At 41.1% G+C, this 15,218-nt stretch overlaps 1 protein-coding gene across 17 annotated transcripts in view; it reads left to right on the plus strand.

Moving 5' to 3' along the window:
• CACNA1D (calcium voltage-gated channel subunit alpha1 D) overlaps nucleotides 1-15,218 on the plus strand; it is a 923,074-nt gene that overhangs the window by 828,891 nt on the left and 78,965 nt on the right. For all 17 annotated transcript variants that reach the window (XM_063940823.1, XM_063940810.1, XM_063940825.1 and 14 more), the window contains one exon: nucleotides 6,776-6,906. In XM_063940823.1, the coding sequence (XP_063796893.1) occupies nucleotides 6,776-6,906 (131 nt within the window). The remainder of the gene's footprint in view (nucleotides 1-6,775; nucleotides 6,907-15,218) is intronic.

The raw sequence follows: 15,218 nt of genomic DNA on the forward strand, positions 1-15,218 counted from the left end.
GTGTATTAGAATTGGCGGCTTTGTCATACAAAAGCCCTTATCTGTGTTTTATATGGATAAGGCGGAATTGAGGACTCATTCCCAATTCCTTCCTAAGGTGGTATCAGTTTTTCATGTGAACCAACCTATTGTGGTGCCTGCGGCTACTTGGGACTTGGAGGATTCCAAGTTACTGGACGTAGTCAGGGCCCTGAAAAGTATATGTTTCCAGGACAGCTGGAGTCAGGAAAACTGACTCGCTATTTCTCCTGTATGCACCCAACAAGCTGGGTGCTCCTGCTTCTAAGCAGACTATTGCTCGCTGGATCTGTAGCACGATTCAACTTGCACATTCTGCGGCTGGACTGCCGCACCCTAGATCTGTAAAAGCCCATTCCACGAGGAAGGTGGGCTCTTCTTGGGCGGCTGCCCGAGGGGTCTCGGCTTTACAACTTTGCCGAGCTGTTACTTGGTCGGGTTCAAAAATTTTTGCAACAGTCTACAAGTTTGATACCCTGGCTGAGGAGGACCTAGAGTTTGCTCATTCGGTGCTGCAAAGTCATCCGCACTCTCCCGCCCGTTTGGGAGCTTTGGTATAATCCCCATGGTCCTTACGGAGTCCCAGCATCCACTTAGGACGTCAGAGAAAATAAGATTTTACTCACCGGTAAATCTATTTCTCGTAGTCCGTAGTGGATGCTGGGCGCCCATCCCAAGTGCGGATTGTCTGCAATACTTGTTTATAGTTATTGCCTAACTAAAGGGTTATTGTTGAGCCATCTGTTGAGAGGCTCAGTTATATTTCATACTGTTAACTGGGTATAGTATCACGAGTTATACGGTGTGATTGGTGTGGCTGGTATGAGTCTTACCCGGGATTCAAAATCCTTTCTATTTGTGTCAGCTCTTCCGGGCACAGTATCCTAACTGAGGTCTGGAGGAGGGTCTTAGTGGGAGGAGCCAGTGCAAACCAGGTAGTCCTAAAGCTTTCTTTAGTTGTGCCCAGTCTCCTGCGGAGCCGCTAATCCCCATGGTCCTTACGGAGGCCCAGCATCCACTACGGACTACGAGAAATAGATTTACCGGTGAGTAAAATCTTATTTTAGTTGTATAGTGCGGGTGGGAGCTTTCCCCTGTGTATGTTCTCGGTGTATTACCTTATCTTGGTCACAAGATATCTAATACCGCGTTGAGTGTAGACCAAAGATGACTGTGCTGGCTGATAATAATCATTTGAAACCAATCAGATTATTATTGGACATGTTGGTAAATGACTACTATGGGGCTTTATGTGGAGTTATATTGCAACTGCATTAATAGGTCCCGGTGAGCTAAGATCTGGTCTTTTCCCTGAAAGGCCAAATCTTGTCCATGTTGATGGACACCAAATTGGTGTCCATCAACCAAATTGGTGTCCTATGCTCAATCGTCCCATGTGTTGTCAGCTTTATACATCTAGAGGCAGATATGCGCATCAAAAGATTACACAGTACCCATTGTCTTTATCACGCCACATTCAGACCTTTGATAATGAAACACTGCCCCATGTCTGAGCGCCAAATTACTTTGATGTCAATTTTTGCCAATGTAATATACTTTTTCATGGGTGAAGTTTCCACCCCATGGGAAGAGGGACTCACCAACCAAATTCTCCCAGCCTGAGTTACTCCGAGACCCTGGTATGGTAATTGCTTCAAGTTGCAAACCTGCTGGCCCCTGGCTGTCATTACAGGATATAAATCTTATTTTGTTTAGAGAGATATATATCTTTGGTATAACCTTGAAAAGCATGAAAGCATAGCAGGCACAGTTGCCCATAGCACTCATTCAGTAAAGTTGTTAGTTATTTGCAAACACAAGGGTATAACACAAGTCACTTCTTTAGTAATGTTCAGTGTTCCCAGGTTCGTCTCATTTATTTATTTATTTATTTATTTATTTATTTCAGTTTGACACTAATATTCATAAAAGTTCCCTTTTGTGTTTTAAAGGAGTGGTTCTCAACTCTAGTCCTTAAATGACCCCAGCAGGTCATGTTTATAGGGGTGGAAATTACTGACCCAACAAAATAGATCAACTTACAGCATCTATAGATGGTTAAAGAAATACAGAAAACTTGACCTGTTGGGGGTACATGAGTACTGGAGTTTAAAAGCGCTGTTTTAAAGTAAACAGACCTTATTTGAGACTTTTGAGGACATACGGAAAGGCATAATTACAATCAGGTACATTCAATAAGTAACATAGAACTCACACTACAAAATTTGTCAGTGTTTTTAACATGAATAAGTCTACACAAATTGTTTCTAATTGTGCAATAATGTGTCACTAACCTGTGTCTGCATATGTCTGTTAATGCATAAAAGCAGGATTAGGGATATTATATAAATACCATTTTTAAATGCAGGTGTTATCACCTAACTGTGACAGATGTTGTTTTCTAACTGTGCTAATTGTGTTGTTCCCACTACAGCTCTTAATATTTATTAATGAACATTGTTGTAAAGTTTCAATGTGTTATATGTGCTTTTGTGCTTGTTTCTTTAAATGTGTAATGAGATTGTGGGCTGAGTGACAGGGGATGATGTGATTCATTTTATCCTCTGTGATAGGTATCCATTAAACGAGTGTGGTATGTTAGGTAGATTAGACTTAGGTCGACAGTAAGTAGGTTGACATGGTTTCTAGGTCTACAGGGACTCTAGGTCGACATGTCCTAGGTCGACATGAGAAAAGGTCGAAATGAGTTTTTTAAACTTTTTTTGGTGTCGTTTTCTCCGTACAGTGGGGGTCATTCCGAGTTGATCGCTCGCTAGCTACTTTTAGCAGCCGTGCAAACGCATAGTCGCCGCCCACGGGGGTGTGTATTTTAGCTTTGCAAGTGTGCGAACGCTTGTGCAGCCGAGCGGTACAAAAACATTTTGTGCAAAACAAGACCAGCCCTGTAGTTACTTATTGTGTGCGATGATTGCAGCGACGAAGGTCCCGTAATTGACATCAGATACCTGCCCTGCAAACGCCTTTACACGCCTGCGTTTTCCCAAACACTCCCAGTAAACGGTCAGTTGACACCCATAAACGCCCTCTTTCTGTCAATCTCCTTGCGATCGGCTGTGTGAATGGAATCTTCGCTAGATCCAGTGCGCAGCAGCGATGCTCTTTGTGCACGTACGTTGCGCGTGCGCATTGCGGTGCATACGCCGTTATTGCAGGTTTTTTTACTTGATCGCTGCGCTGCAAAAATCGGCAGCGAGCGATCAACTGGGAATATCCCCCAGTGACCGGAAACCCCAATTAGTGCACCATGTTCCTGCTCTGCTACCGCTCCGCTCGGCACAGGTTACCGTTCCCAATTGTAGTCCACGTCGATCGTAAAGTATGAAAAAGTTAAAAAAAATTAAAAACTCATGTCAATCTTTTGTCATGTCGGCCTAGAACATATCGACCTAGAGTCTCTGTCGACCTACCGCAGCAGCATTCCATGCTGAATTAGTCCCTTAATATTTTGTAACATAATTAAATCAATTTCTGCACCAGTTTTTGGACCCCAGTGATTGCAAACAATTTCTAATTTTTAATTTCTAATTTTTATTACCCTTCACTTATCTGTGTTTTTTTGTTTTTTTTAATGCTTTGCCAGTTAAAGGTACTATTGTCAAAGACCACTGGCAGAAAAGAGTGATGTAAGCTATTGGGGCTATCCTATTAGCCCTTGTAATTTTTCGCGATTTTTGCCCAATGGGTATTATCGGGCTATCCAATTTTAGCCCGTTTTTTTTTCCGTCAGAAAATGTATCTTCTTTCTAGCAAAAACACATTGGGGGGAATGTAATAGGGTGTGAGAATCAGGAAGTGAGAGATTTTGTGGGGGTTCTCCTGGGTTTTTTTTAAATGGCAATCATTTACATTGCAAAATCAGGTTGATTTTGCCATGTAAATGATTGCCACTTTAAAAAAACAAGAGACCTCTCACAAAATTTCTCACTTCCTGATTCTCGCACCCTATTACATTCCCCCCCATAGGAGCCACAGAAAAAAAATGCTTACATTACATATTGAGGATTTGCGAAACAAATATCCCCAATAAGTACCAGCATTGGGGCTAATAGAATAGCCCCAGGTGGGTCAGTTAGCCGCGATAACTTGCCGAGGCTAATTGGGAACCACCCTAGACATGAAATAAAAAAAATAGGTGATTCTGTGAGGACAGGAAAAACATTCTAAATAAATAAGAGCAATAATAATAATCTAAGATTCCACTTGTCGGACTCCGATGATTAGTGATTGGTGAATCACCAAAATCCTACATGGTAAGAATCCACGACTTGCCAATTCTGATCATTTTTGGGTCTGAATTGGCAAATGGAGGATTTCCAACATGTGGATTTTTGCCGAGCCCCCAACCCAGTCATCGAGAGAATAGGGAATTGCCCCGATACTCCCCTGATGCATGGGCCCCTTTACTTTAGTCTATGCGGTACTGCAAGCCGTTGAGGTCTCCTATCTACTAAATCAATGGACATGTATGGCCCTATTGTGACATTTTTGCCCCTGTCACCAGCCCACCTTCCTTGGTCTTAACTACTGCTATCTTACAACTGTCTGGTGTTTTAAAGGTGCAGAATCCATTTCTCTCACCCTCCATATATATAGCTGCAATGCATGCCTTTGAACCAGTTATTCTGTAGCTTATTCTACTTTTGTAGTATTGAAGCACCTTTAAGGAATGTTCAGGTCTGGAAGCAACTTGAGGACCCCAGTCCCAGTGGTGATGGAGGCTGAGCGCTGTGAAGGTGACATTCTCAGTCTCTTAAAGGAGAGCATGCTAGCCACTCTGCTCTTCAGCATGATCCAGCGAAAGCATCGGCACTAGGCTAGGGCAGCCACTTTCATCCTTGATTGTGGTGACCGTTGTAACCAACAGAATGCTGACACCAGGGCGATCCGAGGGCAAACTAAGAACAGACAAAATCATTGATACTGCACATTTAAAACCGTTGTTTCTGTCTTATTGCCGTCTTTTATAGTCGTATACCTCTATTGCTTGCATGGCATAACAGAACTGCTTTGTTATTGTTGTAACTACTGTGCTTGAGCTTTTTCTGCAGCCTTTTTTATCCTTTCAACTATCCTCTAAGAATATTCTGAAGCAATTCTGTTTTAGGGTGGTGGCATGGAACTAGTGTTGCCTCTTGCCAGCTGTATTCCCCTCCACTTGTTAATATATATATATATATATATACAGATGCATGCTTCAGAATACAGTATCTCTGGTAGCTGTGCCTGCATGTATGGGTCCTGTAGAGTCATAAAAGTCAACTTTATATCATACGTTTCCCGCATCACCCTAAGAGTTTGTTGTAGTGTTAGCTGTAAGGAGAAAGGTGCAGGTGGTAAGTATGTATTTATACCCCTTCTATTCATTCACATAATTATTACATACAGTAGCCAAATACAACATAGTGAATTGACATATAGAAATAATAAACAAGCCAGAACTGCAGAAACAGAAAACTGTAGCAAATTTGTAGTGTTTATAGTGTAAACAAGTATATAAAATAGTTTACTGTAATATAATCAAATAAATGTCCAATTTTATAACAATTGCATATCAATCACTTTAATATAGTATATGAATCTGTAGTCTGTCTCAGCATAGAGCTATAAAAGACATTACATTGGTTTATTCATTTAAAGTCAGACTCTTTAATATAATAAAGAGATTTTAGTCTAATACAGATGTCCCTTTTCTTAGATTAGGGCCTTAATGAATACTTAATTTGCTCTGGTTTAGAAAGTGCCCTGTTAATTGTACGCACTGCTAACTTCGCATCACAAAGCTATCTGTGTATGCTCCTTATTTTAGACTGTTTCTTTTTATTCCATTTATTTTCTAGATGTTCTACCTTACTCGTATGTTTGTAAAGCAGATAAAGGAGAGTAGAAAGTAGCTGTTTAATAAATTAATACAATTTAGGTACATGATATGTGCATTCACACTAATATATCTTACTACAACATAGGGGCTCATTCATAAGTTTGCTTTACTAGACTATGGGGTCTATTCATGAGGCAGTAATAAGTGTGAAGAAGTGAGCCAGTGGAGAAGTTGCCCATGACAACCAATCAGCTTCTACGTATAATTTTATAGAATTAACTTTATAAGTGTTACCTCAACACGGATTGGTTGCCATGGGCAACTTCTCCACTGGCTCACTTCTCCACTCTTTTCACTGTTTCATGAATAGACCCCTTAATCATTTTAAAATATCTCTTTAGGAAGACCATTTAAGAGAAGTAAACGTTGCTGTATACCAGGGATGGGGAACCTTCGGTCCTCCAGCTGTCGTTGAACTACACATCTCAGCATGCCCTGCAACAGTTTTTGCATGGCCAAATAGTAAAACTGTTGCAAGGCATGCTGGTATGTGTAGTTCAACAACAGCTGGAGGGCCGAAGGTTCCCCATTCCTGCTCTATCCTTTCAGGCACTTGAGTATATTGCATTTTAACATATACTTTTCTGATTATTGCATAAATTTAGTACTAATCCTCATTTCCAGCATGCCTTCTGATAGGCTGCGCCCAGCTAGACCTCCTGTAACATATCTCCTATAGCTCTCCCATCACCTAGTCTCATCTCGCTTGCTTGCTAGTGTTTTGTGCTAGTTTAGTCTGTCCTACCGTTAGCTGCGCAGCTTAGAACCTGCTGCCTCCATCACATTTCTTTTCAGATGCTAGTGTCCAGGGTGATGGTGAATGTTGCTGACTTGGGAAAGATTTGTCTGTTCATTTAGATGATGAGGTAACCGTGGGGAAGTTCTATGCCACCTTCCTGATACAGGACTACTTTAGGAAATTCAAGAAGCGCAAGGAACAAGGACTGGTGGGGAAATACCCTGCGAAGAACTCCACTGTGGCCCTACAGGTGATTGTCTATTTTTTTTTATTTTTTATTTTTTTGGTGTATTTTCTTACTAATAATTGATATTACTTATCGCTATAACTCTTGTTGGTAAGTAACATGGATTACCAGGTCCAATACTGATCACATGATCTTATAACATCACATGGAGTAGTCATTGAGTTTCATATACTAAGGGACTTTGTGAGGCACTAAGTGACTTAGTAACTTTATACATGGAGTGTTCTACAGTACATAAAAAACAACAACAACAACAAAACTGGTTGTGGTAGGAAGGGAAGACTGACAGATGCTGTAGAGAAATATTTCTTTAACGGCAAGTATCATACCTTATATTTATTTTTCACCATACTTTTGTGGCCACCAAATAGAAGACACCTGCGTAGGACAACTTTGAAATTATGATGAAATTGTTTGTATTTCTCTGATCAGCCAATGGATGATATAAAAATCCACTCATCTATAGCTTTCCTTGTGTTTATGTAGTTGTTGAGATAATGGGTTGGCTATTAGTGGTCGGTATTGCCGCCGGTCACATAACGACATCCCGTGATTATGGATGGTTCATTACTTGTGGTTAAACGCTACTTGTAGTGGTTCTAATCAAAATTCAAAACCTGAAAACAGTTGTAAAAATAAAACCCATTCTGTTCTATATGTCCGTAACCACTGGTCTTCATACTTGCACTTGTGTTATGAGTCATGGCTTTAATTTTTTGGGATGATGTTGACTTCTTTTTCATTCAAATTATGTCACAGCTCTTCAAAAAGTCAATTCACCTCTATGGGAGCATGTTGTGTATGTGCCCTTAAGGGGTTAAAACGAGCAGTTATTCCATTGTTGTGTTGCCCCTTTCCCATTGATGTTAATGGCCCATGAAAGTAATGGAACATTATTATCCTTTAGTAAATAAGCAGCCAAATATTACACAGCACTATATATCAATCATAATACAAATTACTTATAATCAGTGGTGTCGAGAGAGGGGGAAGAGGGTACAAATTACCAGGGCCCAGGTCTGATGGAGGGGCCCAGTGAGGGTCCAGTAGGGGCCCAGGTCCCCTTCCTCTTACCTGGCAGCAGCAGCAGCTGCAGCTCTTCTCCTCAGCCCAGCACACTCTGCTGTGTACTGGGCTGCCGTGTGGCCATGGAGGTGCTTAAAATACAATTTTTTTCAGTATTTTTTTCTAAAAGTACATGACCACACCTCCTGTGATTAGGCCACGCCCCTTGAAAAGTACCTGGGCCCAGCACGGCTCTCCCTGCTTATAAGGACATGAAACATAAGATAGATGGCTCTCTCCAAGAGACTTTGCAATCCATTATGTGAGATGGGACAATTGTAGAGGATAGGCCATCAACTTGTTTCTCTGCCCACCTTTTCATCCGTCGCCTCACTACTCATGGCATTTCCGCATACTTCAATGGGAAATTTGTCACCATCAACTAAGAAATCTCTTGCTACATCTAGCTCTCTACACCAGAGGTGGGCAATTATTCCACTTTTTAGTGACTATTTGAGGGAGCAAACCAAATATCTTATGCAATACTATCGATGGAGTGGGCTTTTTTGGGCGGTGACTGGGGAAAGGGGTGGAGGGGGGGGGTCATGCAATTGCACAGAATAGCAGTGTTGTGGGATGGGTCATGGGTGTGACAGTAGACTTCAGTGACCGTTCGTAAAATGCGGAGGGAGCTGGGAGCTGTGTCAGATGGATGTTTTGCACCCAGCATGAGGTTGTTGTAAGTCCTGATACAGGTTGAGTATCCCTTATCCAAAATGCTTGGGACCAGAGGTATTTTGGATATGGGATTTTTCCGTATTTTGGAATAATTGCATACCATAATGAGATATCATGGTGATAGGACCCAAGTCTAAGCACATAATGCATTTATGTTTCATATACACCTAATACACACAGCCTGAAGGTAATTAAAGCCAATATTTTTAATAACTTTGTGCATTAAACAAAGTTTGTGTACATACACACAATTAATTTATGTTTCATATACACCTTAAACACACAGCCTGAAGATCATTTAATACAATATTTTCAATAACTTTGTGTATTAAACAAAGTTTGTGTACATTGAGACATCAAAAAACAAAGGTTTCACTATCTCAGTCTTACTCAAAAAATTCCGTATTTCGGAATATTTCGTATTTCGGAATATTTGGATATGGGATACTCAACCTGTACTAAAGATGACGGCTGCAGGTATAAGAAAAGTGGGCAGGATAGGCTTCCATATGATGATTAGGACACACGGTTGGTCTCTCACATTATCATAATGTACTAAATGGACAGCCACAGCTAAACGCAAGTGCGGCCAATTCAGAATAAGCCCCTTTATATACCTTACTATATATATTTATATACTGGTATTTTTCTGCTGTAACGCCAAACAACCTCCTCTTGCTTCTGGATGTATTTGCAAAATCATGTGAACATATCCAGTGCTTGAGAACTGCAGATCAAATAGTTTTCGTTTTTGTTCGTACTTATGGCTTTGCACTGTAAATGAGTAACTGGATAATAACAGCTGTTCTAACCCTCAAGATGACGCAAGACTAATACTTGTACCCCCATTACTGTGTATAAAATATATATGTTTAGGTGAGTTGCACTTTAAGGGGCTGCATGGGAAAACATTTACAGTTTAAAGCTTTTGCAGTCAGATGGTGAAACCTGCCTGAGGTTAATTTGTCACTCAGCTGCAGCATAATGAGGCTTTTATGTATACAAGGCTGAAAGGAGAGGTCTGTTCCTTATAACAGAGTGCAGCCTGACATTTAGCAGGCAGCATTACGTGCAGCTGCATCAATGGATCAAGAGAATGCGGAGACACACCGACTTGACTACTTTGTGTCCTACGTTCACTGCTACAGCGTAGGTTTCCTTCTTTCATGTTGTCTTGTACTCATAGCTACTTCACTATCTTATTTTAAACAATTTGTTAGGCAGAATATTGTCTCATTAATATTTCAGCAGCAGGTGATGAGCCTGTTGATCTGTGAATTTTACACGTCAGGTTTAATGGCATTTTTTAGTGTTTTATGTTAAGCTGGTCATAATGCATCTTTTTGTTCTTTTTTTGAGTATATACCGCGATAATTGTGTGGTTAAATGCTTAAAATAAGAATACAGCTTTTTCTGTAAATATGTATAATGTTCTATTTCCTATACTGATGTGTCTTTGTCTCATCTGGGTGTTTATATTATATGGTTTATGTGAGGTACAAGTTATTTGCATATTGTGGACATTATAATTATATTCTTCATACTCCATTCTATATTTACTCTATAATTACATCGTATTTTTCTTTTAAGCATGTGTTATTAGCTGTGAAAGTAAGGATATGTTAAGGTTGCAGTGTAACAGATTTTTCCTGTAATGGAGTAAAGTATTGCAGGTGTCCTAGTTTCTATGTATGCGGGCACCGCAAACTGCAAGAAATTCATGAAATAATAATTTGGCAAATTTTCCCCCATAATGATCCTAATTTGTAATGACTGCACCCACATTCTGATGAGAAAAATGGCCGTAAACGGAATGTACCTACATACAGACCTGTATGTATATCTGTGTTCTGTATATAGAGTAAATAAGCCTTTGATTGGAAAATGGTTTCACATGATTATTAATATCCTTCATTTCTATAGCAATAATAAATTGCCCAGTGCTGTGTAAATTCAGTATCTGTCATTGCCCGAGTGGAGTTTACAATCTAATTTCCAGACTGCGAGTCTGCACACACAATTGAGTAAATATAGCTGGAAGGCAATTCACCTACCAGTATGTCTATAGGAGAAAACCCACGTGACCCTGGGGAGAATGTACATACAAACTCCACATACAGTAGAACCCTGTGTTGGATTAAGATCCAAAGCTCCAAACACTGCAAGGCAGCAATGTTAACCACTGTGTCCCTATTCCACCCCATCCATCCATAGTTGACACAATGGTATGGAAGCAAAGGTTCCCCCCTGCTGTCTCGCTTTCATACCATGTTATCAGGCAGATGTATTAACCCTGGAGAAGTGGTAAGTGCAAGATGATAATGCACCAGCCAATCAGCTCCTAACTGTCAATGTACATATTGGAACTGATTGGCTAGTGCGTTATCACCTTGCACTTATCACTGCTTTATCACTTCTCCAGGCTTAATACATCTGCCCCACTGTCCTCTGTGTCTGGAGCTCTGCACTGTCTGAAAACTATTTTCAGCATCACTTCAAATCTGTAGCGCTTTCTTTTTTATTTTCAATGAAAAACCATTTGCTAATCCTCGTCCTCAGTGTGTATAAAGTCTAATTATACAGGAAACGCGTGTCGTTAAGTGTTTAGATAATTACATATTTTCAGTATTCCACCCCTGAGCATGAGCCCTAGTCTGATGAGTGGTATTTAGTATTGTTGCCCCCCACTTTAATAGCGAGATTAGTCAGTGCTAATGCTAGGCGACCGCACAGATGTGAGAAGGCAGCAAGTGCTGTAATTCTCCAGGGTTATATTTAACTAGGTGCTACTATGCTTATGAATGAGCTGTCGGTAACATTAACAAATACATATGTTAGATATGTTTCAGATAAGGCATAATTAGTTTGCCAACTTTTTACAATTAATTCCAGGGACCCTTGGGGGGGGGGGGGGGGCGGGGGGCGGGGGAGACTTATCAAACTTTCTAAAGAGTAGAGAAGTTGCTATAGGCAACTTCTCCACTTGTCCGCTCTATAGAGGTTTGATACACCTCTCCCTTTGCTACTGAGTCTGTGCATCTTTGCAGGTGACTTGCAATACTGTCTCGGCCCTACAGTACCCATCATGTCAAGTGTGTGTGTGGGGGGGGGGGAGTTTAGCTTCTGAGGAGAAAAGGGATTGCAGTTAAGGGGTATATTTAATAAGTGGTAAATTTTCCGACGGTTGGAAAATGGCACTAGTTCGACCTGTGTGTATTCAATTGCCCAATTTTGTAGAATCGGCATGGGCAAAAACGGACCCAAAAATTGTTGAAAATGCCCGCATATTCGACAAAACACGTGGATCGGTGGTGAATTCACGTGGCTTTCGCCCGTGCGGATTTTTCGACCAGTTGAAAAAAACGGCACAGGCATTGAATAGGTCACACATAAATTCGGGCGAAAAGTGCAGTTTTTTTTCCAACTGGTCGAAAAAACGGCACTAAATGAATACCCCCCCTAAATTGGACTTTGCCTAAACAGTAACTGCCTGAACACATGCCCCCTATCTTATAGCTCAGAGATTCCCAAACACGGTCCTAAAGCTACCTTAACAGTCCCCATTTTTAAGATACAGTATCAATGGCTCAGCACGTATGGTTAATCAAATTGACTGAGGTACTAATGAAGCCACCTGTAGCCAAACATGGATATAATTAAAACCTGGACTGTTGGGGTGCTTTGAGGATCATGTTTGGAAACCTCTATTATAGTTAGTCATGTTCTCCATGATTGTTACATACCATATGTCATTTCTAAGTTCCTGTGAAGAGAGAGGATAGACATTATTCATGTTCCTGGCTCGGAAGCAGTAGGATGTGTGAGTCAGTAGTTCTATCACCAGGGCATCTCTGTTGGGTTACATTTTGAGTGACTGCTGATACAGTTTGGTATCAGCAAATTTGAGATTTTTTTTTTTTTTTAAATGAAAAATGTCCTCATTTCCCTGACTGATCGTCGATCATCGATGATTGGTGGTTCTGGTCGGGAAAATGGGGTTAGATTTTTGGGGGCATTTACTCTTCCTGGCTGTGCCAGTAATTATACAATCTGTCTTCACAGACAGAAATCCTGAAAACATGTTTGCAGTGTGTGAGGATTTGGTTTGTTAAACACTAGATCAGTGTAAAGAGCTAAAAACACCATTCCCAATATTTCATAAAATGTCCACTGACTGTAAAGTAAGAGTCACAAATTCCCTGGAGAGTCTATGGGTGGTATCCAATTAGCCATGGTAATTTACCGCGGCTAATTGGTTCATCGGGGGCTATTCAATTAGCCCCGATAAACCAGAGGTTATCGCCGATGCCGGCACTTCTTGGGGATTATGCTTCACATGCCTGAGGCACGCAAAGCATATCCGCAATAAGTGCCCCTTAGATCCGCGATAAGTGCTGCGAAAATACATACGTCCGCTGCTTTTCACGGGACCTATGTATTTTCACGCGAAAAACTGGCATTTGCGGGACTTAATTGGATAGGGTGATATAAAAACCACGAAAGACACCTTTTTTTTTCACACCCAAGGCACTATTGTGGGTAATTGGATACCCCCCTATGAGCTTTTCGGCATCAAAAGATAAAATAATCGCTGGAGATCAGCTGGAACTGATGACACTGTTAACAGTTATTTTATTTTTTTATTTATTCATATAGCGCACATATTCTGCAGCACTTTACAGAGAATATTTGCCCATTCACATCGGACTCTGCCCCAATGGAGCTTAAAATCTACCGTGTGTGTGTGTGTGTGTACACACACACACACGCACGCTATGGTGTTAATTTTTTTTATTTACATTTTTTTTGGGGGGGAGGGGGGGGGGGTGCCAATTAACCTGCCAGTATATTTTGCGGTTGTGGGAGGAAACCGGTGCAGCCAGAAGAAATCCACGCAAACCGGGAATGATATACAAACTCACACAGTTATAGGCCCTACACACTGGCCGATTTTCAGAAAGATATGAACGATCTCGTTCATAAATGAACGAGAACTCGTTCATATCTTTCAGTGTGGAGACTCCAGCGATGAACGATGCGTGTCCCCGCACTCGTTCATCGCTGGTCCCCCGTCGACTGTGCATGCAGGCCAATATGGACGATCTCGTCCATATTTGCCTGCACTTCAATGCAGCCGCGTGACGGGGGGAGTGAAGAAACTTCACTCCCCCCGTCACTGCCCCCCCACCGCCGGGTCGCTCGTCGGCCGTATCCGCCGTCGGGCAGCTCGGCGGCGGGTTGGCCAGTGAGTAGGGCCCTTTAGGGCTGTGGTGGGAATCTGCAAGATCTATGGCCTGTATTGTATTGTCTTTCACCTGATGCTCTGGAACGAAGCCAACGTGGATCAAAGAAGGACTTGATTCTTGCATTTGGCTTAAGCTTTTCCCATCACTGTTCAGAAGGTAGTTTGGCCTGCAGTCAGCACAGCTATATGGATTTACCTGAATGGTCTTCGAGACGTAGTGAATATCAGTTGGTTTTTTGATTTTTTTTGTATTAAGAAACCTCTCAGATCTCTGCCTTAAAGCCAGGATCTTATCTGTTTCGTTTCTCATTTTTCATAAAAACATTTTCTCAACCATTTTAATTTTTAGTGTTTGGAGACAAGTTCAACTCTGTTTTTTCATTGTTGACATTTGATTTGTTTAGTTAATCTTTTATGTAGTTTATGTTTATTTAACGGTTATGAAGAACAGACTCTCAAGTGCAATGCCATAGGATGGGGTGGTAATCTAAATTAGAGATCGACAAAGAGTCCTGATCCAACCAAGGATGTAATCAGAACTTTGTGGGCCCCATAGCAACATATTGAGGGGCCCCTGTGCCAATGTTTCTTGAGATACACCTCTCCACAGCAGTTATTAATTTTATGCCCCATAATATTGCCCTAGTTTATTTTCTGTATCATAGTAGTGCCCTAGTTAATTATATGCCCCATAGTAGAGCCTTAGTTTATTTTAAGAAACCATCGTAGTTCCCTAGTTTATATAATGTCACATTGTAGGCCTGCCAGTACATATTATGCCACACAGTATCCCCAATTCATATTATGACAGTGTCCCCAGTTCATATTAAGCCACACTATAGTGCCATTCCATACTGTGCCATATTACAGTGCCCCATTTCTTATTATGTAACATTATAGGGCTTCCACATTACAATGAGCAAATCAGATTGACACATTCCAATGCCCTCCAGTTCATATTGCGAAGTGGCCTAAAGTTCAAATTATACCACATTACAGTGCCCCCTTACCATTATAACATCCACTACACACTCCTTTCATTGAAAATTAAACCTTATTGTAGTGTGACATCAATACAGCCAACTCCCTAGGTGGACACCATCACACTGCTAAAATATCAGACTCCAAACTCCTTTAGTTCCTTTGATAATATCTAAAGTTACTCTCACAAATCTCACAAGGAATTTTGGAATGCCTGGATCAATTTACACCAAACTTTGTACAGATATGATTTACAATCTGGAAAAAATACTGTGGCGGGTAAGACACCCCTAGCACCCCTAGGGGTGGGAAGGGGGTGACATGTAAAAATCCATAGTTTTCGGGC

Source organism: Pseudophryne corroboree, chromosome 9 (assembly GCF_028390025.1).
Source record: "Pseudophryne corroboree isolate aPseCor3 chromosome 9, aPseCor3.hap2, whole genome shotgun sequence".
Classification (NCBI taxonomy): domain Eukaryota; kingdom Metazoa; phylum Chordata; class Amphibia; order Anura; family Myobatrachidae; genus Pseudophryne; species Pseudophryne corroboree.